The 27,313-nt window shown below is 35.2% G+C and overlaps 3 protein-coding genes across 4 annotated transcripts; 2 read left to right on the top strand and 1 right to left on the bottom strand.

The window, feature by feature from the left end:
- The first annotated feature begins 2,043 nt into the window (after window positions 1–2,043).
- Window positions 2,044–6,254, top strand: LOC129905174 (uncharacterized). 2 transcript variants are annotated; one of them, XM_055980583.1, is made up of 6 exons: window positions 2,044–2,236; window positions 4,162–4,311; window positions 4,381–4,455; window positions 4,662–4,951; window positions 5,672–5,937; window positions 5,995–6,254. In XM_055980583.1, exons 1-6 carry the CDS (start codon window positions 2,044–2,046, stop codon window positions 6,047–6,049), a joined length of 1,029 nt encoding a protein of 342 aa, XP_055836558.1. In that variant the 3' UTR covers window positions 6,050–6,254. The 2 variants fall into 2 exon arrangements, with proteins under 2 accessions (XP_055836558.1, XP_055836557.1); XM_055980582.1 differs by having other exon boundaries at window positions 4,162–4,455.
- Window positions 6,255–8,318: 2,064 nt separating this feature from the next.
- Window positions 8,319–21,826, top strand: LOC129918896 (multiple epidermal growth factor-like domains protein 8). The gene is made up of 7 exons (XM_055999650.1): window positions 8,319–9,113; window positions 9,173–9,406; window positions 13,014–13,196; window positions 13,283–13,625; window positions 13,979–14,192; window positions 14,256–20,422; window positions 20,484–21,826. Exons 1-7 carry the CDS (start codon window positions 8,694–8,696, stop codon window positions 21,533–21,535), a joined length of 8,613 nt encoding a protein of 2,870 aa, XP_055855625.1. The 5' UTR covers window positions 8,319–8,693; the 3' UTR covers window positions 21,536–21,826.
- A 2,612-nt stretch (window positions 21,827–24,438) lies between these two features.
- LOC129905616 (uncharacterized) lies at window positions 24,439–25,672 on the bottom strand. The gene is made up of 5 exons (XM_055981144.1): window positions 25,421–25,672; window positions 25,163–25,351; window positions 24,792–25,097; window positions 24,603–24,732; window positions 24,439–24,539 (listed from the first exon to the last, which is right to left on the bottom strand). The coding sequence occupies exons 1-5, from the start codon at window positions 25,622–25,624 to the stop codon at window positions 24,454–24,456; spliced, it is 915 nt and encodes a 304-aa protein (XP_055837119.1). The 5' UTR covers window positions 25,625–25,672; the 3' UTR covers window positions 24,439–24,453.
- Window positions 25,673–27,313: the final 1,641 nt, after the last annotated feature.

Raw genomic sequence — 27,313 nt, forward strand, 5'->3', positions numbered from 1 at the left:
AATGTATTCTATCATTAAAAATAAAATTTGTAGTAGAACTACTTTTAAAAGAAAAGTTAAAAAAATAATATTAGAAATGCGTGAAAAAGAAAGAATTAAAAATCTTGAACAAGTTTTTCTTAGCAAGAGGTTATTTGAAGTGCAGCAACACCTTTCGGAAAATGAAATAAGTGCTAATTGTGAACAAGGTTTTTCTAACACGAAATTTGAAGAGTTGCAACACCTATCGAATATTATTTCTGAACATGAAAGTGACAGTGAAAATTCTGGAAACAATTGTGTCGCTGTCTCAACTAATTTTGAAGCTATTCCAGAAAATTTAAAAAAAAACTTAGTATTATGGGCTATTCAGCATAACATATCGAATATTTGCTTGCGTGATTTGCTTAACATTTTGCATAATTCTCATCCTTATTTGCCATTAGACCCTCGAACATTATTACAAACTCGCGTTTCCCTTGAGAAAATTTTTATCGAAGTTCCACCTGGTAGATACTGGCATTTCGGTTTGGTTCGCGCTCTTACTAAGGTTTTTGAAAGTGTTCAGACATGTCAAACAGTAATATTCTTGGACTTTAATATTGATGGGATTCCTGTTAGCAAAAGTTCAAAGGGCCAATTTTGGCCTATTTTGTGTTCACCAGATGGTTTTCGTGTGCCGCCGCTAGTAATAGGTGTTTACTACGGAATGGCAAAACCTTCAAGTGTTAATGAATTTCTGCGATTATTTCTTGAGGAGGCTGTTAACATTGATGATTTGAACATTGGTTCCAAAAAAATAAGTTTTAAAATCAGGAATTTCATCTGTGACGCCCCCGCTCGTTCTTATTTAAAAGGAATCAAAGGGCATAATGGTTATTTTGCTTGTGAAAGATGTAATGTAGAAGGGGATTATAATTACAAATCTCACCAAATGTGTTTTCCAAACCTATCAAAATCACTTCGCACGAATGATTCTTTCCGGGCTGGGATACACGAAGATCATCATACGCAACCATCTCCATTAGAAAAACTTCCAATAGATATTATTATGAATTTTCCTCTAGATTACATGCACTTGTTGTGCTTAGGTGTCATGAAAAAATTGTTGGTTACATGGATTAAGAATAGAACCCTTAAAACAAAATTCTCGGCAAAAAACATTGAGAGAATCTCTAAGACCTTAGTATCACTACGAAAATATGTTCCATGCGACTTCAATAGAACACCTCGTGGACTTGATGTGATAAGCTTTTGGAAGGCCACTGAATTTCGTATGTTTTTGTTGTACTTAGGTCCGGTTGTTTTGCAAAATGAAACTCATGAAGAAGTATATGCCAATTTTATGGAACTACACTGTGCTGTTTCAATATGTTTGAGTAAAAATAAACAAGTTTTTGTTGATGTCGCACAGAGTCTGTTCAAATCATTCATATATAACTTTTCTAGTATCTATGGAGCTGAAAACATAAGTTATAACGTTCACAATTTATATCATGTCGTAGATGATGTTAAATACCATGGACCTTTAGATAATATAAGTGCTTTCAAATATGAAAATCGTTTACAATATTTAAAACGTCGAATAAGATCTGGAAACAGACCCCTGGAACAAATTGCAAATAGGATTATCGAAGATTTTGAGAATGTAGATCTAATTGATGTAGATGAAAACAAAACTCCTATGCTTTATATGAAAGATAGGAATAAAATATGCAAAATTAAACACTGTGTTGGAATCTATAGAGCAATTCAGCTTCAACATTTTGTTTTGAAGTCGTCACTTGCAGATAGTTACTTCTTAACAAACTCAGAAGAAATTGTTAGAATGGAGTTTGCAACATATCGACATGGCATCCCAGTTATCTATGGTTCAAGCTTAAAACAAAAACAAAATTTTTACGAAAAACCGTTCTATTCTAAATTTTTAAGCGTTTATAAATCAAATGAAGAAGAAAATTTGCCTAATTTTTATAACATAGAAAATATTTCCTCTAAATTTTTCAAAATAACTTTACCAAACACTGAATCTGTTTTTTTTCCATTAGTACATTGTTAATCAAAATGTATTGTGTTGTGGAGACGCTCGAAGATGAAGGGAAGTTCGTGACGGCAGTTCCCAAAAATTGGGTCATCGATGGAACGAAGCTATTATGGCCAAAGTCCAAGAAAGATTCCATTTGCGGTCGGAAAAATTGCATCACAGCATCGGATGATTGGCAAAGCATAGCATGCAAATTAATATTTGATGACATCGGTAAGATACAAGTTTAACTACATCTTTTTTATTTTATTTTTATTAAGTTCACTTAGACCACTTTTCTCCAAGTAAAATTTTATTCGTATCTAAACTTAAAGCAGTTTATCCTGGGGGCCTATTTTTGACAGCTTAGTTACGTTAATTTTGATACACTTTAGGTCCCCTTTCATATACTTAAAGTAATCGCGGTTATGGCCTTTCAATATTTTTATATTTGAATAACGCTTCATAATATTCTACACAATGAGATTTATTACAGAAATTAAAGTTTTTTAGACCGGTCTTTCTTATATAAACACATTACATTGTCATCGAGTGCAATTCAGCATCAGCCAATTTGCAAAACAATATCGCAAATTTCGCGAAGAACAATGGCGCCTTAAAACACGACTAGCAGGTGTTTTTGCGAGCGGGTGCAATAGCAAAACTCACAGCAACCCTTTTTCTCTTCGTTCACGACAGCGTGCGTGAACGAAAAGGCGTCACGGCGCGGCGCCCACGACTACAATCGACATGTTGATCTTGTGTGATCGATACAAGAGCAATAAAACAATAAAACATCGACCTTTTTTCACTTCACTTCGTTGACAAAATCAATAAGTGTACTGTACAACAATAAAACAATAAAACCGCGACCTTTTTTTTACGTCGTCCAAGACAGCGCGCTTGAACAAAGCGCCACCCGCGACCGACGGTCGACTTGTTGTTCTTGTGTGTTCGATACAAGATCAATAAGTGTACAGCGATAAAACAATAAAACAGCGACCTTTTTTTCGCGAAGAACAATGGCGCCTTAAAAAAAAATTTTCGACCAGCAGGTGTTTTTGCGAGCGGGTGCAATAACAAAACTCACAGCAACCCTTTTTCGCTTCGTTCACGAGAGCGCGCGTGAACGAAAAGGCGCCACCTACAACATTTAAATATACATTTTTAAAAAGCTAGAAACTTAGTCATATTTGTAAAATTAAAATTAAGTTAATTGAATTAAGAGCTTTTGAAAGAATGGTATCTGAACTCAGATTTTTGAAAAAAAAAAATTATTGAAGAAATTTTAAGATGTCGTTTTTTAAACTTTTTCGTAATATAAAATGCATTTATTTTCAAATTTTTCTGACCACATTTATTACGATTTGAAATTATAAAAGAAAATGTCATTATGTATTACGGTTTATGAAAAAAATTAAAAAGTATTTCATTTTCGAAGAACTTTTTTTAATAGAAGTTTTGAAAAAAAATTTTACTTATTTGTTTTTTAAAGTTCAACATCTAAATATAAAGTCATTTTTTCTTCAGTCAATAGCCCTTATTGTTGAAAGTTAAATAGCAAAAATTTAAAGTTCTTATTTACCAAAGTCTTTGAGAAAATTAATTATTTCAAAGCAAAAATTCAGTTTTTATAAAAAAAACCCATTGAAATTGAAATTTTTTTCAAAAACTCTTGATTAAATTTAGTGGATTTAAATTTAGGAGATAAGAATGAGCTTCTGGCTTTTTAAAAATGTATTTTAAAATATTGTAGGTGTTGCCGTTGTTTTCAAAATATTTTTTTTGTGTTTAAAGTCAGATTATGAGAAAATTGCATTTATCTCTTAAACGATGGAAGATTGTCCCTTACTCCCTTATATTTTTTTTCCTTAAATAACCTAGAGAATCTTTTGCTATCATTTGTTTTATGAAATTTAAGAAAAAAAATGGTTGTGTTCAAAAAAAATTTAATTGTAATTTTAAAAAACAATACGGTAACATCGGCAATTTTTAATCTATAGACTTTAAAGCATTTTTAATTGCCTACGTTTGAAAAAAAATCGTCAAAATCTGAGCTGTTCGGCCGGTCTTAAGCCGCTTCACCTTTTGAACAAATATTTTCTTGTATCCCTTTCATGCCACTTATATTTACGACAAAACATGTATTTCCTTTTAAGGTTCCTGGGAGGAAGCAGTTCAGAAGGAAAAGGATGCCGAGTATTTGTCTTCTTCTGAAGAAAATACGGAAGAAGTGACCATCGACACCAATTCTTCGGAATACATGACAGATATGAACAAATTGATGTCAACTTTGATTCCTAATTCTGGTAAGTTTAAAATGTATAAACATGGGAACAAAGTTACTAATTTTGTCATACTTACTTCTCATTTTCAAGACGTTTCCTCGTTCACCCCCCCAAATGAAGATGTTACCATCACTAATGTCATTTCCGACTTATACACGTTTGAAGGTAAAAAATGTATTTTAGCACTAGTACAATTTTCAAAGTCGTTTTTAAACTCCAGCTTATCTTAGACTGGGGTTTATCCAATGTTATTTGAATAGGATAAACCCCAGTCCCTCTTAGTAACAGCTGAGATAGCATATTAGTTCTTTCACTAACCGTATTACTTTTTTTTGTATATTACTATAACTCTTATTTTTAATTGTTTATAGGCCCCAGCACCAGTACCCAATTCAAGGAACTGTCGTCCAAAATAGACGAAATTTTGGAAAGACAGCGTTCCACTGAGGTGAAGGTGCAGGCCATGCAAGGAATGCTGGAGGCATTCATGGCGAAGTCCGAAGTTTCGGTCAATTTGTTGGCGTCCAAAATTGCAAAAGAGAATGCAGAGGAAGTGGATGAGGAACTGCAACTGGATGAAATTTTCCCACTTACCTCTGTCCAACAAATTGAGGAAATCGAGGAAAAACTCCATCAAAATGCAGCATTCAAAAAAAAATTGGTAAGTACCAAAATATACGAAATATGCAATTTTCTCACAATCCGACTTCAAACACAAAAAAAATATTTATAAAACAACGGCAACACCTACAATATTTTAAAATACATTTTTACAAAGCCAGAAGCTTATCTTAAATTTAAATTCACTAAATTTAATTAAGAGTTTTTGAAAAAATGGTCCTCAAACTCAGAATTAAAAAAAAAATTTATTAAAAAAATTAAAAATGACTTTTTTCCAAACTTTTTCTAATAAATATTATCAGTTGAATTCCGAAGCAGAAAAGGTAATATATATCACACTTTTGAAAAAACAATTAAAAATAACTTCAATTTCAATTGGTTTTTTTTTTTGATAAAAACTGAATTTTTGCATCCAAATAATTAATTTTCTAAAAGACTTTGGTAAATAAGAACTTTAAATTTTTGCTATTTAACTTTCAACAGTAAGGGTTATTAAATAAATAAAAAATAATTTTATGTTTAGATGTTGAACTTTGAAAAAAAATAAGATACATTTTTTTTCAAAACTTTTATTAAAAAAAGTTCTTCGAAAATGAAATTCTTTTTAATTTTTTTCATAAACCGTAATACATATTGACATTTTCTTTTATAATTTCAAATCATAATAAATGCGGCCAAAAATATTTGAAAATAAATGCATTTTATATTACGAAAAAGTTTAAAAAACGACATCTTAAAACATATTTTTGTTTTCTTTCAGGTCCGTAAGTTGAGCTCCTATGGGGGGGCCAACGGAATGAAAACGATCCGCACTATTTGCAAGTGCATTTTTACGGATCCACTACTGGCAGAACATTCTTGGCTGGGGACTAATGCCAAAAAAAGTTTCAGCCAATACAAATTCCTGTATAAAACTATATTGGAAGCGGTCCGATCAAGGTACCCCACTTATAGTGAAGCTGAGGGTGCTTCATTTTTTAAAGGCTTTTTGAAGCAAGCCCCATTTCGAATGGGAAAACCGTCCACGTAAGTTAAAAAATAAAATTATAATCAACATTTAAGTTAACATTTTTCTCATTACAGAAATACCAGTTCCAACACCAGCTCCTCTGCCTCTGACGGGCAATCCACAACATAATTAAGTTAAGCTATTTTTTATTTTTAGTTTTAGTTTTACTTTTACTTTAAGTTTTAGTTTTAGTTTTACTTCATTAAATAATGTTTCACTAAACTTAAATTTCAGCGTTCTTATTTCAAATATTAAATTTTCAGCTGGGAAGAATCTTATGGTTTGCAGCATGTTGGTAAGCAAACATTTTATAGGTTTTTTAAAATCTGTAAATAACCGGTTATTAAAAAGCTGTGAAGTAACGTTTATTACAGGTTTTATAAGAACCTGTACGAAGTTATTTACAGGTTTTATAGAAACCTATAGGTAAGCGGTTATAAAAAAAACCGTCAAATAACGTTTGTTATAGGTTTTATAAAAACCTGTACAACGTTTATTACAGGTTTTAAAAAAACTGGAAGAAAACGGTTATAAAAAAACCCGTTAAATAACGTTTATTACAGGTTTTATAGAAACCTATAGGTAAGCGGTTATAAAAAAAACCGTCAAATAACGTTTGTTATAGGTTTTATAAAAACCTGTACAACGTTTATTACAGGTTTTAAAAAAAACGGGAAGAAAACGGTTATAAAAAAACCGTCAAATAACGTTTATTAGAGGTTTTATAAAAACCTATAGGTAAGAGGTTATAAAAAAAACCGTAAATTAACGTTTAATACAGGTTTTAAAAGAACTTGTTATATTACAGGTTTCAAAAAAACCTGTAATAACGTTAATTACAGGTTTTATAATAACCGTAGTAAAACGGTTATAAAAAAAACCGTCAAACAACTCAGTACAGGTTTTTTTTAAACTGTATAATAACGGTTTGTAAACGGTTATAAAATAGCCGTAAATGGTTTATTTCAAGTTTTTCTTTGACTAAAAATAAACAGTTATTTAATAACCGTGAAAATTAGGTTTTTAAAAACCCAGTATTTGTAGAAAAAAGTGGGTTTTTTAAAAACCCGATTTAGACGAAGTTAAAAAATAACTGACCATTTTCGGTTGTGGAGACGTTTCTGGAACGTCTTAAATACGTTTATTTAACGAGTTTAGTAACTTATCCGTTAAATAACCAGAGTAAATATCCGGTTTATTTTCCGCTTTCTAACCACAAAATGTTATTTGGGAAACTTGGTAGGTAATTTCTGTAAAGCTTCTATAAATTCAAATTCAACCAAGCTTATCCGAAAAGCAAACTTTCTTCGGTTAAGTTTCTTTAACAGTATTTAAACAGCTTGTTAAACAAGTTCGAACTTCTATAAGCAAACAAATTCTGAAGCAAGATGAATACATTAGCTGCGTTCCTTTGGAAATATTTATCTACTTTTTAGTACTTAAAACTACTTTGATCTACTTTGCTATACTGAAAAAGTAGTTCAAAGCAGCTTTAAGTACTAAAACGTAGATAAATATTTCCAAAGGAACGCAGCTATTATAAGCTGTTTAAAAAGTAGAACCTGAGAGATTTCAATTTACAGAAGCTGTTGTGTTAGTTGGGCTGAACATTAGGTGTGTTTTTTATTACCACCGGTCTTAACTTGACAAAAAAAACGCCTCAGGGCTTAACCTGAAATCTTGGCAGCACTGTATATTGAATGTTCCGAAAACAGCAGACACAACAAAAATTTAGAGTTCACATATTTTTCGGTTTCGTCTTTTTCTTGTATTTTTCATATATGTTTTACAAACAGATAGTTAAATACATTTTGTCCTTCCAAACATCAGTTTTCACGTTTGTAAACAAATTCTAAACAATTTATAAAAAAAATAGTTTGGTAGCACAGATTTAAAACTGTTCAAAAAGTTAAGCCCAGAGAAATCTCCGGGCTAAACAACTAAGCCCAAGGGGCTAAGGTGTTGTTGTATTTAACATGTAAATTGCTTAGCCCAGAATGCGTTTTTTTTGTCCAGTTAAGACCAGTTGTAATAAAAAACACACCTATTGACGTTCTGGTGAAGAATTTTGGAAACGTCTTATAAATCGATCCCTTTTTTCAATACAAAAACGCTCTCGGTCGCCCTTGGCCAACTTCAAAAACTTAAAAACTTATTTTATTTTAACATACGACTATCCATAACTCGCTTAAAAATAAATTCATTCAAAAATATATTTGCGTGTGTGAAAAGGAAAAAAATATCCCCAACCGAGAGCTGCACTTACACGAAATAAATTTTCAAGAGTACAGTCGATAATGCAGTTTCCTAAAAAAAAAAAATTCAGACCAATGTAGCCTCCAGTTTAAAATGGGAACACTTTTTTTATTTCAACTTGACTTCTGTCAAAACTGATATATTTGTGCAAAAGCAAAAACCTACACACAAAACTCTCGCCCAATTGATAAGCCAGCCCAGTGAATGAAACAAACATAAATAAACAATAAATAAATTAAATTAACTCATCTTCCTTGTTATCATGCTTATGCTAATAGCTTTCGCGAGTTTTCAACAATAAAATTCCAATCGATTCCCTTATGATTTCTAGTTCAATTCGACATAAAACAAAAGTGCCCATTCTCCTTCATTCACGAGAACGCAAAAAAACTAGATAGAATAAGAACATAAAATAATTTCTAGAAACAACAAAATGTGCATAAATTAAAACCCAAAACTTAGCCCTAACAAGTTTTTCAAAGTCACATTTGGTTTGAATTTAATTACCACCAGAGTAATGTGGATATTCGGATACCTTCCGTCAGCTAAATCAAACTCCATTTTACCCTGGGTGATCCATGTTTGCGCCCATATATGCATTTTAAGGCAACACTTTGCTTCGGCTGAGCGAATAGCTTTACTGCCATCGCCAACTCATTTTCAGCCATGTGATCGCAGTAGAAAAGTATTTACTGAAGCCTATGGCGAGATTTCCGATGGTCCCGCCGGATTCAATTATACACAAGATTCTCACTGTGAATGGTTGATCAAGGCAAGGAATGCGAGTCAATTTATCACGCTAACATTTCACAGCATGGGAACAGAGTGTTCGTATGATTATATTTATGTTTATGATGGCGATACGTTCAATGCCACATTGTTGGGGAGTTTTAGTGGAAGGACGGAACCACAACGTCTTGTTGCAAGTTCTGGAAATGTATGAAGATTTTGTTAAATGAATGAATTAGTTTGTTGTTATGTTATTTTCATTTTTAGATGCTGATTCTATTGTATAGTGACACAAATTACGTGCTGGATGGGTTCCGGGCATCGTACTACATATCAAATTGTTTGAACAATTGTCACAATCATGGCAAATGTGTTGGTCATCAGTGTGTTTGCCATGGAGAATGGGTGGGACCGGATTGCAAGGATGAAGCATGTCCGGATAAGTGTGGCGAGCTCTTCGGGCGGGGGAAGTGCATCAATGGAATGTGCAAATGTGAACAGGTAAGCAAATGAATTATAAAAATACAGTTAATGAGTAGCAATGTTAAGTAATAAAAGAAAATTCTCTCTCATTCCCCTTTGGGAGAAAACATTAACGCCCGATTTCTTCACAGAGTCCTAGCGCTAGTACTGGTCCTAGTCCTAAAGTAGGACTTCCTAAAAGTTAGAACCTAAAAATCGACAGCCTAGCGACGACAATACTTGATTTGGTTGGAATTTTCATTTATTTCAAGATTTAACTAGCAGTTTTGAGATTTGGTGTGTTTTCTTTCAAATAGATACTTTTTGGTTTTATTGATTTTGGCATTTTATATTTTGTCGAAATTGTGCATTTTGTATTTTTTTTTGAAGAAAATTAGTTTAATATTTGATGCACAGTTAGAAAACGACATCTGTCCCGCAATTAAAAAAGTTGTGGGTAGACTTTTTTAACAAAAAGTCGGCGCCATTTATTTCTTCAATGCGACTGGCACCGATGACTTCTATGAGACAAAATCACAAAAAAAAAAGACTGCGCTTTTAAAAACTGTTATTTTTATTGAAATATATATAGGTACAAACGTCTAATACACAAAATATATTTTTTTTTCTAACTTAATATGATTCTTGTTCAACATGATATCCCATTTTTGATGGTGACACTTCTTGATAGAGCTTGAATTTTAACTTTTTTTATTTTCATTTAAAAAAGGTCACTCTACAGAGCATGCAATAATGATCTTAGAAAACCACATTTTAGAAAATTTGAGAAGACGAGAATGTACTGTCACATGCGCGTTAGATCTTAAGAAAGCATTTGATTCTATGTGGCATGACGGTCTCATCTTTAAAATGATCTCCTTAAATTTCCCTGTCAATGTTATTAAAATTTTAATCAGCTTTTTATCAAACCGTTATCTTAGAATCAAAATTGGTTCTAATTTTTCAAATCTAGTTCAAGTCCATTCTGGTGTCCCGCAGGGTTCCTTTCTGGGCCCTTTTCTTTACAACATTTTCATTCACGACTTTCCATCTTCGATAGGTGCTTCACGGAGTATTCAATACGCCGACGACACAATAATATTTGCCTCTCATGAAAGACCTCATGAAGGCCTTGAATTAATTAAATCTCACCTTAATCAAGCGATTACTTATTTTGATAAATGGGGCTCAACTCAACTTCCAAAAGTGCGAATTAATATGTTTCAGAAATGCTTCTCCCAGAGGTCATTACCTGGCAGTAAGAGAGAGTAAGCAACTTAATCTCTCTATACAAGGCAACACAATTCCACTAAAAAATCAAAGAAAATACCTAGGCATAAACCTTCACCATAGATTAAAAATTAACATTCACGCTCGGCTTTCACTTAACAAGAGTAAGGCCGCTGCTGCTCAACTTAAATTTCTATATCGATCTAGATTTGTCGATAAAAATACGAAGCTTCTTTTGTATAAATCACTTATTCGACCTATACTTGCTTATGGCTTTACTTCTTGGTTCAAAATCTCCCCTACAGTAGCCAAGGAGTGTCAAATTTTCGAACGATACATATTACGAAATTGTGTCCATAAATATAGGAGACCTGGAGGAAAATGGTATAGAAACTAAATTATATATGACGAATCTGAAATCAAACCGCTGCTATCTTATCTTTCCGAATTAGCAATCAAAAGAATACATTCATTTCGTTACCACGAAAACCCACTTATAAGAAATTTGTATTCTGAAAATATTAATTTTAATTTAGAAGAGAGATACTACGCTTCTCCAATTAGTTTAGCCAATCCCAACTCTTTACAACTTCTGCAACTCAATAATAACGAATTCCTTTCTGACTTCTTCAGGAGAAGTAGCCATGTCATAGATAGAGGATAACAATTCATAAAATTTTGTAAATACTTTTTTTTATCTTCAACCTTATTAAAAATGTTATATAAAGATTAAAACTATAGCTGATATTAAACATTTTTTTGATAAATTACTATATGTTCCTTTTGTCAAACTTTAGTCATTTCACTTAATGAATTGACAAATACACAAGCACTTTTTTATTTTAACTACTTCTTAGTTTTTTTTTTTTTTATTGTTTGTTAGTTTTAAGTTGTATATACGTTTGTCTTTATATCTAGTTTTAAGAAAACCTACACATTTTGTAAATTTTGTAAGTGCCTTTGAGTAAGTGCCTTTTCTAAATGGTGATTCTACTAAATTTAAACTTTTTTATTTCTATCTAAACTTTTTTGTCTGTTTTGTTTTGTTTAATTTGCTGAATTATCAAAATAACAATATTTAAAACATCAAAATATTGTCAAAATGACAGTTAGACCAGTTGTATACCACTTAATTCCTAGGACTGCGTTGTGAACTTAGATCAGGTCCTATAAACGTGAAGAAAAAGGTACTAACTTTTCGTTAGGACCGAGGAATAGTGCCAGGATTTGGTCTAGCTAGACCGGGTACAAGGCTGACTTAAGACTCATGTAAAGAAATTGGCCGTTAAACTTCATCATTCCTTTTGGGATCACATATAAATACGCTTAAATTTGTGCATCAAACCCTAAAACCTTACATTTAAACACTTTTGCTACGCATGAGCTTCAAGGTGAACCTAACGACATTTCTACAAAAAGGTTGAAAACAAACGCAATCGGTATAATCCTTTCGTAAAGACTTTTGGCAGCATGTTCATTATTTCAAAATCCGGTAACCTTTGATGTCCCTTAAATTTGTATTGAATGAAATGTTGTGGAATATTGTCAGTGTATATGCTTCGGCCCCATAAATTTAATGTGAACAGTGGAAAAAAAAATGCGTTTTGGCTATATTTTGATTTACTGACTGCTGTTTTAACGGACATATCGAAGATTACGAAAAATTGAATGGAAGTCTTAGATATGCAACGAAAACCCGCCTGGCGAATATTTCTGATTAAGGCTTACTCTCATTAGTAGACGGAATAACCTCCTAAACTTAACTAGAAAAATCGAAGATTGCTTCAACTATCTGTTCAGGAAATAGGATTGAATGGGCAATAAGTAAACTTTAAACCACTAGGAGTGAAATGCATATTTCGTGTATTGCTGCAAAATTGTAACGTAGAATTAATGCCATGTGTCATGAGCATCTTTCAAAATAGCATAACACTTAGGTACATATATACCCAAGAAAAGCTTAAGTAATATTCATTCGCAAATTAGGAAAGAAAAATACAACTCATTTAAACTCATTCAGGCCAATAAGCTAAAATCTTTTTGAATGAAGAAAAATTATTTGACAACTTCTGAAAATCAAAAGTACTCATGAAAATGGCTCCGAATAATCGCCGCTTTTCAGAGCTCAACTAACACCCTACAAGCAGTAGATGTTAAAGAATCAGCACTTTGCGCCTTTCTAAATATAGAGGGAGTCTTCACCTGTGTTAATAATAATAATAATAAAGTTTATTAGTTTGTTGAACTTTTTAACAAATACAATTTATAATTTTGAACAATTTTTCTGTTATGTGTTTTGACGTTCTTGCTAATTTACAACATTTTTAATTTTATATTAGTGAAATTAGTAACTTTTTTGTTTTTATTTTTCTTCACATAAACCACTTAAATTATTATCAATTATTTTGTTTTGCAGGGATATACAGGCAAACTATGTGACTTATTTGTCAATCCAAATGGCAGTAATTGGCGCTGGTTGGCAGCAGATTCCGATGGAATGACACCAAGAGCAGCACACACTTCCGTGTATGTAGAAGAACAAGATTCTTTGTATGTGTTTGGTGGATACGATTTGAATCACGTGTTGGATTCATTACAGGTAATTTATGCATTAATTTTTAAATTCTGTTTTTTTTTACACTCCTCTATAAATTTATTCATCATCTAATTATAATTTTTTTTTAGATTTATCGCTTCAACACAAGTCAATGGGAAGATGAATGGGGAATTCCCCTACACAATCGACATCATTTCTATCAACCACAGAAAATAGATCGTACTTTGCTGCAGGCAGTACTTTCAAATCGTAACGAAGACGAAGCTAAATTATGGGGTCTCAATAGTAATGTATCGTTTTTTACAAATGTTCTACATACTTTGGCAAAAAGCAATTTAAATCAACGTAGAACACGATCTTATAATAATGAAACTGAAAAACATTTATCAAGTGTTTTTGAAGACATTCTAGAGAATGTTACTGATAATAAGCCATTAGCGAGATATGGTCATGCAGCTGATAATGTACCAGGTGAGAAGAATGATTAAAATAGGGGGAAAATAATTGTTTTATGGCCATTCGTTTGCTTTTTCGCTTCCTTTTCCACCTTCTAATTTCTCTTCATACTTGCATGCTCTTTTTTCTGCTCTTATCATTATCTTATCTCTTTGTGTTTCCTCTTTCACCATGCATCCTGGAGTTTTCATTCTACCCCAAGCAACAATTTGAAGAACCTCTCTTCCACCCTTTCCATTTATTGTCTCTTCTCCGATCCCTATAATTCAACCCATATCCCATCACCTTTTACAGCAGGGTGTCGAAGAGCCACATTTTCCGCTCACATGCCTTCGCGTTCATTGTTTTATATTTGTATTGCATTTCAGATGGATTTGTTATATTCGGAGGAAAGCTCGAAAACGGTAGTTTTTGTAATGACCTTTGGTTTTACAACACAACTGAAAGTGGCGGCAAATGGCGCTTAATGGCTAAGAATTCAATTCTCAAACCTCCTGCCGTTGCTAGACATTCAATAAACCGAGCTGGAGAATTTTTGTATCTTTTCGGAGGCACACTCGAAACAGGAGATTTTTCATCAAGGTTAGTGTTCATATTTTAAAGAATCAAGTTTGTTTCTTAATTAAAAATCATTTTTATTTAAAGAATATTTCGAATAAAAGTACCAACACTCGATGATGAAAACAACGAACAATGGCTAGAAATAAATCCTCGTGGTGGCAAGACATTGGACGTACGTTTAGCAGCTCACTCAACTGTATACTATCAGCATTCGAATTCGCTAATTGTATTTGGTGGAATCATGACCAGTTTGGCGAGGTTTTCCAAACTTTCCGATCGCATTTATTCCTTTCAACTGGACAAATTCCATTGGACAGAAATTCTTTATCCAAAAACTGCCCTGCGTGATACTAATATCCCACGTGAACGTGCATTTCACACTGCGACCATATCAGGGAATCATATGATTGTGTTTGGAGGTTACACTCATCGTCACAACAAAGAAGAAATCTGCTATGACAATCAAATGTATTGGTACCATTTGAGTTGTCACATTTGGATAAATCAAGAAGTATCCAATGACAAGCGTCCGTATCCCAAAAAGCAAGGCGTTTTTGCTCATGCAGCTTCTCTAAGATTAAACAACTCATTGCTGATTGTTGGCGGATATCATGGCAATGTTAATGCTGATCTTTTTGCTTATGAGTTGCCGCAGGTGTTGAGAGTACAAAATGACATATACAACCCGGAAAAGTCTTGCCGCTTGCACGTTTCTCATACAGCTTGCCTGTCGGATCCAGAATGCGGCTGGTGTTCGGCAGATAGTAGCTGCTATGGAAGAACAATTGGAGCCAATTGCACGACTAATTTACAAATTACTCGATGTCCAGGTATTTGTCCATCTCTTGGAGACTGCCATTCGTGTTTGGTTCATGGTACACAGTGGTCCTCTTCGACGAGTTATTTTAGTGTGGCCAGCAAGTTGGGATTGAATGAATGCACTTGGTGTGTTCAAAATGCTAGATGTCATCATCGAGACGATAACTACGGTGTGTGTGGGGAGGATACTCCATCTCATACACCAGGTTGGTGGGGTGACAAGGGAACAGAGATTTTAAGTCCAGAGCAGTGCACAAATCATGACCGTCGTCCAGGATTGACCTACATAAAGTATCATTACCCTGTGAATTTAACAATGCCTGACTTTGTGTCGATTGTGAATGCGACAATGGTTGACTTTGCCTCCCCCACACCGACAACTCAGATGGAACACCAGTTTAGTGGGGAAATGCTGGCCCGGCTGACTGGATTTGTCAGACCACCGAAAAACTGGGATCAGACTGAGTTTCAAATTTGCACTAGCTACTCGTCGTCAGTGCTAAGAGCAGGTCTGGGGACAACTTTGGACGAATTAGATGACATATCGAACCAAACTACAACTCAGTCGTTTTGCAAAAGTGTGAAAACTCCCAGCATGGATCTGCCCTTCCTCATTGACTTTCAGGCTAGGAGAAAAATTGGCGCTGGCAGTGTGTACAACACTTATCAAAAAAGTCAAATGGAACTGCAGCATTCCAGTCATGGTAATTTGAAGGCTTTCACCTTTGAGTACCTTGAACCATATTTCTTTGGCGAATGCGAAAAATACACAAATTGTCTCGAATGTCTCACAGACGCAGCATGTGGCTGGTGTGACCTAAACACCAAGTGTTTCTCGCGAGCTATTAACGAGACAAAAGAATGTGCCATATCAAGTGAGAATTCCTCTTCGTGGAAATACTTAATTACTCAGCCAGGTCAATGCAATAACTGTTCGAATTATATTTCCTGTGAGGAATGCATCGATACGAAACTTTGCGAATGGTGGGCTGAAGATGCTCGTTGTTCACGCCTAGGAAAATCACCCACCGGCATCCAAGAGATTTCTCAATGTCCAATGCCGTGTCGGCTTAGAAATTCCTGCTCAGAGTGTCTCAATGATCGTGGTCGTTGTGTTTGGTGTGAAGCAAATTCTCAATGTTTCAGTTTCGCTGTTTATACAAGCGAATATCAATTTGGAATGTGCCGTGAATGGATGGACCAATCGATTGTTCCCATTTCTGGAGCTTTCGAAACCCCATCGCCACTTGCATCGAATTCAATTGGGAAGCCAAAACCCCAACAACAATGCAAGTCATGTTCCCAACACACAAACTGCTCGGGCTGTTTGAAAACCCTAAATTGTGGCTGGTGTTTCGATAGAGATAACCCGATAGAGGGCGTTTGCATGCAGGGAGATTTTAGTAGACCGTTTGGCAACTGTTCGGTCATGTTGAACACTACCAGCTATGAGGAGGCAGAGTGGGCATACTCTCAATGTCCAGATGTAGATGAATGTGGACTTGGGCTTCATGATTGTCATAAAGAAGCCAAGTGTACCAATACACATGGATCGTTTAGTTGCCACTGTCGTCGGGGATATATTGGAGATGGTCGACTTTCATGTATTCGAACTTGCTATGAGTCTTGCTCACATGGACACTGTTCGGGTTCCCCAGATTATGTTTGCAAATGTGACCTGGGCTGGACTGGGGACGACTGCTCGGTGAATTGTGGCTGCAATAATCATTCAACTTGTAATGAACGAATTGGAAAGTGTGACCAGTGTCAGGCATGGACCGAGGGAGAGCGTTGTGAACGATGTCGACCTGGAAGCTATGGAAATGCCACCTCACTTGAGGGTTGTCATCCGTGTGAATGCAATGGACATGGCAATCAAGATCGAGGGATATGCGATGCCCACAATGGTGAGTGCTTCTGCAAGGACAACACCGATGGATTCAAATGTGATGTATGCAATAAAAACTACTACGGAGACCCAAGAGATGGTGGACAGTGTTATTTTCAATGTGAAAGTCGTGGAATACTCAAATCAGCAGGGAAACATGGAATCGGTTCATATCAGTCGTATAAAAGCCCTTGGGGTGGAGCTGAGGTACGGGAGTGTCTGTGGTTGGTGTCACCAGAACCGACAGTCGCCGAATCGGACACAATTATCCAAATGGAATTCGAGTGGTCAAGCTTGGTTATGAATTGTGACGAAAATGCTGTCTATATTTATGATAGTCTGCCTGATCTCACAGGAACTAGTCAGCAACGACAGTTGGTTGGCATTGTCTGTAATCCATACACCTCCCAGCGGATAATTGAAGCACACTCGGGACACTTGACGGTTCACTACAAACAAGGTGGCGAGAATTTCGGATTTAATGCACTGTACAACGTAAAGAATTGCGGTGCCCGCACCTGTCTCGATCCACACGTCTGTGACGACAATGGCAAGTGCACTTGTCCTCTAGGATATGTGGGTTCCAAATGTGAATTGAGAATATGTCCGAATAATTGCAATGCTGACTCAGGAAAGGGCTTTTGTGACTCACATTATGGTCGCTGTCTTTGCAGTGCAAACTATGGTGGACCAGATTGTGGAGTGGTGATTAAGAGTAATCTCCTCCAAGTTACCGAATTGTTTAATACACTTTTCCTAAGTGATTCTTTGGAGCATTTAAAAAAGACAATTCCACGCTTTGGACATTCTCTGAGCGCAGACAAACGTGGTTCGTTGTGGATGTTTGGTGGATATTCTCTATCAAATGGACCTCTCAATGATATCCGACAATTTGACACAAAGAACAATACTTGGGTTCAAGTGGCTGTGGAATCTACTCCAGATGCTAAAATGCCATTAGGAAGGTACTTCCATGCAGCTGAGATTTATTTGGCCAAACAATCCATTTACATTTATGGTGGATTGTCACGAACTGAAAAGAACAAATCAGCCCGTGGACAAGTTCTTGATGACTTTTGGCAATTTTCAATTCAAAATCAACGATGGGATGAGATTGAATTCTTCACAAATGATCGTCCACCTCCCCTGGCTGGACATACTCTGACATTTATCAAGAAACACGACAGAGAGTCCTTGCTTTTGATTGGTGGCATATCATCAGACAAAGTAGTCAATCAACTGGAATTGTGGGAGTTTAACTTGGATGCTACCCGTTGGGAGCGACTATTAGCCCTCGGAGTGCAAATGCCAGTTTTGTACGGGCACAGTGCAGTATATCATGCGACGTCAAATATTGTTTATGTTTTTGGTGGATATGCTTCGGGAGAAATTCAAAACAAACTATACGCTTTGAATCTACAAAAGATTACCTGGACAGAGTTGCCAGTATTTAAGGAATTGAATAGGCCAGAGAATAACCTTCCACGTGGAAGGTATTTCCATTCGGCCGTTACAACGGAGAACTACATGATAGTCTATGGAGGAAGAACGAAGCCGTACAATGCCAGTGATGTCCTTGTAGCTTATATCTACGATTGCAATCAGTGGGTGCGGTTGACAGAAGACGTTGAAATCCTAGGCAAACTGCCGCAATATACATTTGCAGAGGGAGTAACTATTGATCAAGACAATAAAGCTATTTACGTGGTGGGTGGATGGGATGGAAGTACACAGGGCCAAGTGATAAAGGTGGGACTTCCCGATGATATATGTCAGTTCTGGAGCACAGGGAAATATCTATGTCGCCACTATATGGGCTGCAGTTTCTGTAGTGTGGTCTCAGAAGAAGATACTTCTACATTCTGTTTCTCTGAAGGAAACTCCGATGTGTGTGAGTCGACTAATGGCACTTTAATCTCAAATAATGGAGCTCTATGTGATGACGCTTGGATGTCTCGAAGGAATTGTTTGACGTTCACCACCTGTACCGCCTGTCTGGCATCGTGGCCAACGCATTCCGAATCTTCACCAGTCTGCCAGTGGTGTGACGACTGTGGAATCAAAGGCCGTTGTGTGCCAGCTGGAGTTGACTGTGACCGACCGAGCACATGGTGCAGCAAACACACTAGTGTGGGACTTCTAAATCTCTGCCCACAGCCTCAATGTCATACACTGAATTGTGAGAACTGCCTTTCGAATGACAACTGTGAATGGGCATTGAATGATGTCGGCATCACTGAGTGCATCACCAAGGAGCTTGTCGAAAAAAATCAGTACAAGGTGATAGGAACTTGTCCCCCAGCATGTAGCAATTTTAATAACTGCAGCACATGTTTGACCACGGAGCGAGAAAACCCAAAGGATTGTCGATGGTCAGCTATGCTCAATGCTTGTATATCTCCACGGACACAACCTCTCTTTTGCGCTGGTGGAGTCTGTGGTTTAGTGTTGAACTCGAACGATATTGAATATTGTCCAGAGCCATGTGATGTTTACACACAGTGCTCGACTTGTCTTAAACATGCACACTGCGGCTGGTGTTCGAAAGACGGGGAGAACGGTGAAGGTGTCTGTACAGAGGGTTCTCTGGAGGTTTCATTGGGAAATCAGTCAGCTTTGACATGTGAACTTGTCTACCCAACTGCTAGTAATAGTTCGTTGATGAATCTCTCTGGCACACTAACTTGGAACTACGTCCAGTGTCCAGCGGAGAATGAATGCAGTAATGGCCATCATAATTGTGATCCTGTCTCAGAGAAATGTGTCGACTCGCATTTTGGGTACCAATGCATCTGTGCCGAAGGCTATCGTCAGGAAAACAGTTCTTGTGTTCCAGTCTGTTCTCAGGGCTGTGTTCGTGGAAAGTGCATTCAGCCAAATAAATGCGAGTGTTTCTTTGGCTATGTAGGAGCTAATTGTAGCATACAGTGTCAGTGCAACGGCCATTCTGACTGTGAGGGTCCTGACAAGCTAGACTCCTGCATCAAGTGTCACAATAACACTATGGGAGCACAGTGTGAGAAATGTCAACCGCTTTTTGTGGGCAATCCCAAAGAAGGCAAGAATTGTGTGCCATGTTTGGAATACTGCAATGGTCATACCGATGTTTGTGTAAATGCCGAATTTGATCCAGTTGTCTTCAATATGACCAGAGCTGATTTGGAGAAGATATTGCCCCAAGGGCCTGAAGCAAATGCCACCTGCTTGCGATGTAGCAACTTTACAGATGGCAGTCGATGTGACACTTGCATTACTGGCTTCTTTCGTGGAACCGACGATTTACACAAAGAATGCCGACCATGTCAGTGTCATGGGCATGGAAACATTTGTGATCCAGTCACTGGGGAGAAATGCAACTGTGCCAATAACACGGAAAGTGACGCTACTTGTACAGCAGGTGGGGGAAAAAATTCCGCTCAACTGTGTTGGATGGTACAGTGCTCGAAATGTCGCGATTCTTATGCTGGCAATCCAATCGATGGACATCAATGTTATAAACAAATTACTGTGGAATCTAGAATGTGCTTTGATGCTAAACCAATTGGTAAGTTATTTAAAATATTCATGAGATTAAATTTAACCTGTTGCAATTTTCTTTTTTGTAGAAGAATGCAAAGCCAAGCCATTGCCTTTAAAACCCGGCCAGACTGTGTTCTTTGTCATACAACCGCGTTTCATGAATGTCGACATACGAATCCTAATCGATGTAACCCAAGGAGAACTCGATGTATTCATGTCGCCTCAAGATGATTCGTTTATTGTCGAAAACAACGAAACTACTGGACACCATTCGGTCTTCTTAGATAACCGCTATCGATGGGTGTCTAGATCTCATCTTTCCTACCCTTTGAATATCGCCCAATCGAAACATGAGAATGTCACAATCAAAACAATGATAAGTGAACAAAAACTATTTTGGACTCCACACATACACGACTGTAAGTCTTTGGGTGGAACTGGATTCTACGTCAAGGACAAACATGCCAGAGAATTGAGCACCCACGTTACACTCCATCAATGCAATACCCTGTTACGTCTATTCGGCTTGAAGAACCGTCTTGTTCTTACTTTACCCCAAAACTCACACAATTTAAGTGCAACACGGTTTTTCATAGCTTTGCGGGCAAGTCCCGGATCCGATCAGAGCTATGGTTCAATTGTTTTCCGACAAGATCAATTACATATCGATCTATTTGTATTCTTTTCTGTTTTCTTTTCTTGTTTCTTTCTGTTTTTGGCGATATGTGTGGTTGCCTGGAAGGCAAAACAAGCTGCCGATCTGCGACGAGCTCGACGACGTCATATTGTCGAAATGCTTCACATGGCCAAACGGCCATTTGCATGTGTTTTCCTTACCATGTGTCATGACACTGAAAGTCCCATGCCATTGACTCGTCGTGGTCGAATTAAAGTTCTCTCTTCATCGTCATCCCAATCGGCAAGTCCCTTAATAAGATTGGTAGCCATAGAACCGACATCGGACAACTATGCTGCAGTAGGAACAGTGTTTGTCAGTCTTCCGGGCAATCAGAAGGCGCCCAACACTTTGGCTCTAGGATCATCAATGATTCTGTTCCCCCGACAATATCCCCTGAACGCAAGAAATGCGCAAAGGAATCGACGTTCCAGCTCTCAGCAGCAACTGCCCGTTAATTGAGCAAAAAAACTAATTAACCGACTGATCAATTTATTTTTTTTTATATAGATACATAGAAGGTGTCCCTAATCTTCTATTTTTTTAGTTCTTATTTTATACTCTTCTAAAAAGAAAAAAAAAAAACAAAACAAAAGGAGGTGGGAATCTCATCGTTAGGAATTTTTGAAACATGTTTACAATAATAAGAAGTGTTCTAAACTATCCGCGATAACAATAAGTAACATAATTAATTAATTAAAATTAGCAATCAATGTTGAGTGTTAAAAAAGAAAAAGAAAAAAACAAAGAAAATATGAAAAAAACCCTTTAATGTGATGAAACCATTTAACCTATTAGGTGTTAATAGTCAATGTATAGACAAATTGTGTATTTTACTGGTTAGGAGAGAAAGGAAATCACATTTATTTGTTTTTAGCTAAGGTCGAAGTGTATTCTCTTAGTTCCTGTACCTGTGTCAATATGTTAAAAAAAATTTAATGAACAACTCCCCTATCCGCCCAATGTTGTTGGGCAGTAGTTTTGTTTGAAAACATACCCCACACACAAATCCCCCGCCCTTGAAAAATCGATGAGCTCGAATATTATTGATTTGTATTATATAGATTGGTTTTTATATTTTTTATTTTATACAATTTATACATTTATTTAATAATAATTATTAGTTTTTTTTTTATTTTTATTGGTAATGGTGAGGTATTATTATTATTATTTGTGAAATTTTCTGTAAGATATCTTCTTGTTTTTTGTATTATTATTATTATAGTCAATTAAATAAAAAAAAATAATTATATATAAACTACTTATAAACTTAAGTTAAAGAAAAAATAAAAAATGCAAAAAGTTGAACTGCACGAAGCTATATAAAAGTGCAATAAGAATGAATGTGAATCTTTGTATTGTTAGAAATATTAAAAACAAAATACTATTTTTTTTCTGTTTTAATTTTATGTTTTTTTTTTGTATTAATTAATTAATGTCCTCGGCTTGATTTGGCCACAAATTGAATCTGTAATATGCTCATTTAGAAAATCCAATTTATAAGTGGAGATCTCAAAAAAAAAAAAAACAATCTATTTTTTTTCGTTTTGTCAAAATATATGTAAATTTTTATTTCGAAACTTATTACTTTTGTATAATTTTTAAAGTGTTGTAAAATAAATAAAATAATTAAAAAATAAACAAAAGCAAAAACAAAAATAATATAAATATAAATATATTATATCCTACCCATAAGGTTGAAAAGAAATTAAGGTATAAAGAGTAATGTGAAAAAAAAACGTTGATTGTGTTTTAATTGGGTAAATGTTGAAGAACTTGAAGTTTAGTTGAATGACATTCACTACAGGTTTGGCTTGCTTTGAGGGGTATGCGAGATAAGCATATTGCTGTTACGAAAGCAACATACGATGGGTCCAATTTGAAGTTCAAAATGGAGTTAGACAGGGGTGCATATTGTCACTAATTTAGTTTTTACTGGTGATCTGTAATTTAATGTACACAACTTTGATAGGAAACAGAGGAATTTTATGGAATCTGACATCAAATTCAAAAAATCTAAATTACGCGGACGACTTATGCTTACTTTCTCACAGGATCATGGATTTCTATCAAATGACATCAAGGGTGGAGAAAGAAGTAGGAAATGTGGGAAAATCGGGAAAATGATGATATCGCAACTATTAACTTCGTCCCAGACCTATTTAAAAATATACTCATGAATACTTTACGAGTGATTTTCAAAGGAACGCACTTTAAGGAGAATTAATTATGTAATTTGTATCTTTTCGGGCAGAATGGATGAAGTAGTTGTTTAGACGATCACTATGGCGTATGTGTAACATTTTTTTAAAATAATTTTTGTTGGTTCAGGAAAACGTCCCTGACGAATTTTTTGTTCATTATAAAAAAAAACACAATTTCTTGGAAAGTTCGGAGGCTGGGAGGCCTCAATCTATTTTTTTGTCATTTACGCTTTTACGACTTTTCAACTATGAGAGCATTGCAGTCAATAATTTCTTTAAAATAAAATGCTGGTAATATTTTGATCAGCACAACTTTGTGAAAGTTGGAAAAAAATGCAAAAATTGGTAATACTTTTCTCTACATCTTCACTATTTTTAGAGAAAAAGGAATAACCTACAGGAAAAACTATTTTGGAAAAGTACAATTATGTTTTTTTTTTTATTTCCAACCCAGAAAAATTTATTGCTTGCTCTTAATATTAATGGGAAGATCCTCCGTATCATGGTTTTCTATTCATAATTCAGCTTCAAAAAAAAAAGCCGATATTTTAATTGCCTCTTTAGCTATATATTCTTGTAGGAAATTGAACGCTGTACAAAAAAGGTTCAATGTACTTTTTTCATCAATCAAACCATTTAAAAGATATTCGAGGTCCAAAGTTAAAAAAATTCATTAATTTTTGTTTTACTTTTCAAATTTACTGAGATGTAAATGACAAAGACATATTCTTCCACAAAAAAGTCCTGAGCATTAAATTGATTGCTTTAACCGTGGTGAATCCAAATATTGAGTTGGCAAAGTTCTTATAACTTGGTTATATTTTGATTATTTGTAATTTGTATGACAATCTATGGAAGAATTATTCTAAAAGATTATTGAATAATTATTCAAATAGTTTATTAAACACAAAACATAATAAAAGAAATTAAAAAAAAAATATTGCGTATACACCACAGTGAACATTTTTTATTTCTTTTGAAAAAAAAAATTATGTAATGATTGCGGAAAAATGTTTAGATTCTAAAATCAACAGATCCATCATATTTGGATATTGTCTTTTTTGTATCCCTAAAAAATAATTTCTTTAAATCTCATTTTAATTTTGATTTTTTGCCAATAATAAATTATTATATTTCTTTATTATTTTTTTACATCATTTTTAAATCATAATAAATTTAATCATATTCAGCTCCAATAGTTATGCTAATTTTTCCAGGCAGAACAATAGTTTGATGGTACCATTTGTTCGTGTCTATAATAACTGAAATGGTTTTACAAATTTAGAAGTAATACTCTAAAATATTTTTACTTTGACACTTCTTACTTATATCTCCTTCGTCCATAACAATTTCCACACGATTGCACCAAAAATAACACTCGGGTGGGGGCATTAAAATCCATTTTTTACTTCCAGCCAATTGGGCTTGCCAGGATGGCAATCGCACATTATCTACCTAAAAATACAAAATTTCGTTAGATTATTTTTTTTTCTCAAAATTTGTCTATAACAAACATGCATATGTGCTCCCAATCCTGAAGTTCCCATAAAAATCCAATCAACTGCATTGTTTTCGGAAGTTTCAGGAAGAAAATACGGACGTCCATAGTGCTGTCGTAACTGTTCAGCAGTTTCAGGATTGCAATTACTCCAACCAAAGTACCATGCCTTTTCATTAGAATGGAAATGTTCTGGTGGATTTTCTAAGGCTTCGAACAAATTTCTGAATCCAGATTTGTAGGGAAAAAACTGGCAGTTCAAAATTTTGTTCTTATGCTTTGCCAGACTATACGTGTCTTTGAAGTACCAGAAGTCAAAAGTCTAATTTAAAATTTGAATTCATTAAAAATTGGGTGTTTCATGTAAGAGAATTTGATTTAGTTTACCGATAATGAAGTCCAATTTACTGTTGCATCTGTTACAACCACAGGAACACCAGAGTATGCGAATTTTTGTTCAAAATCCTCACTAGAAATTCTTTTGACTTTTTGAATGTTTGAAACACCTTGACAAAAATCACATTTCACAGGTGGTCTAAATGCTTTGCGAATGTTATCGGGGAAACCAATGGAGCACTGTACAGAATTGAGAATATATTTTTTGTAAGGCAACAAATTTTAATGTTTTTTTTTTATTTTAAATACCTGACTGTTATTTGGATAAAACGGACATAATAACCAGACAATAGATGCAAGGATAATAGTTATTAAAACGTATATTTCTTTTTTAGTCAAATGACATTTTTGCCTTGTTATCAAAACTTTTGAGGATTTTAGCTGTAAGGGATCTATTTTTGCAGCTTTGCATTTTGATAAAATTTCAATGAACAGAAGAGAAGCTTCTTCCATAGCTGAGTTAATATAAAGGACTTTCTTGCTCAAGTAACAAACGAAGAATGATACAAGTCCTCACGAAAAAGATGCACAAGAACCCATGAACCTAGCCCACAAGTAAAGTGTAAATTGAATCAATTGAAGCATTTATTTAACACTTCATTGCCTCGCTTATCACACAGCCACAGATGATTTTTTTCTACTTTTATTTTGTTCTTTTGTGTATAGATATCCGAGTTTAGAACACATCTGGTGGCAATTTATTTTTAATAAAAAAGAACTTTAGTTCTTAAACATTTTCTAGTCCTTGTTGGTGTGGCGTGTGGGTATGGATATTAGTTTATGGAACCATATTATGTATCAAGGGGCACGGTAGTGCCCAGCCAAGTTCTCTAGCAACTTTGGCACTACACCCTTATTTACAGGAAACAACTCAGGCCATTTTCGACCCCCCTCTAACTTCTACACCAAAGATGGTAGAAATTTCAAACTCACTACATTTGTTGAGCTGGTCGAAACCAAACACCTCACAAAATTTCAGCCTCCTACGATGAGTAGTTACTGAGATATAGGGCTTCAAAAATCGCAAAAACCGTAACTGACTCACTGACTCACTGACTCACTGACTCACTGATTCACTGACTCACTGACAGATCATCAAAATTATGGAGTACTTCCCGATGTCGTAGAAACTTGAAATTTTACACGGTGATAGGACTTGTGGTGTATACAAAGGAAAAAATCGAAAATTTGAGATTTTCAATTCAGGGGGCGTGGCATCCGCCCATTTCCGCTGAATTTTCACCAAATATTATAGAGCACTTCTGATAGTCGTAGAATCTTGAAACTTGGTAGAATGGTAGAGCTGTTAGTTTATACAAAGGAAAAAATTTAAAATTTGAGAATTTCAGCCAGGGGGCGTGGCAACCGCCCATTTCCGCTGAATTTTCATAAATTATTATAGAGCACTTCTGATTGTCGTAGAATCTTGAAATTTGGTAGAATAGTAGAACTGGTAGTTTATACAAAGGAATAAATTTAAAATTTGAGAATTTCAGCCAGGGGGCGTGGCAACCGCCCATTTCCGCTGAATTTTCATAAATTATTATAGAGCACTTCTGATTGTCGTAGAATCTTGAAATTTGGTAGAATAGTAGAGCTGGTAGTTTATACAAAGGAAAAAATTTAAAACTTGAGAATTTCAGCCAGGGGGCGTGGCAACCGCCCATTTCCGCTGAGTTTTCATAAATTATTATAGAGCACTTCTGATTGTCGTAGAATCTTGAAATTTGGTAGAATGGTAGAGCTGGTAGTTTATACAAAGGAAAAAATTTTAAATTTGAGAATTTCAGCCAGGGGGCGTGGCAACCGGCATTCCCGCTGAATTTTCATCAAATATTATAGAGCACTTCTGATTGTCGTAGAATCTTGAAATTTGGTAGAATGGTGGAGCTGGTAGTTTACACAAAGGAAAATATTTAAAGTTTGAGAATTTCAGGCAGGGGGCATGGCAACCACCCATTTTCACTGAATTTTCATCAAATATAGAGATTTTATATTCTACAGCCATACCTTGCAAAAAGTAGTGAAATCACAACAAAAACATTACTGTTAAAAAAAGAGCCAAGTTCTCTTATATTGAAATTATGCTGGCACAAAAAGTACTGAGATGTAAAAGCGTACCAAGTTCTAAAGTTTGGGTTC

This window comes from Episyrphus balteatus, chromosome 1, assembly GCF_945859705.1.
Source record: "Episyrphus balteatus chromosome 1, idEpiBalt1.1, whole genome shotgun sequence".
Taxonomy (NCBI): Eukaryota; Metazoa; Arthropoda; class Insecta; order Diptera; family Syrphidae; genus Episyrphus; species Episyrphus balteatus.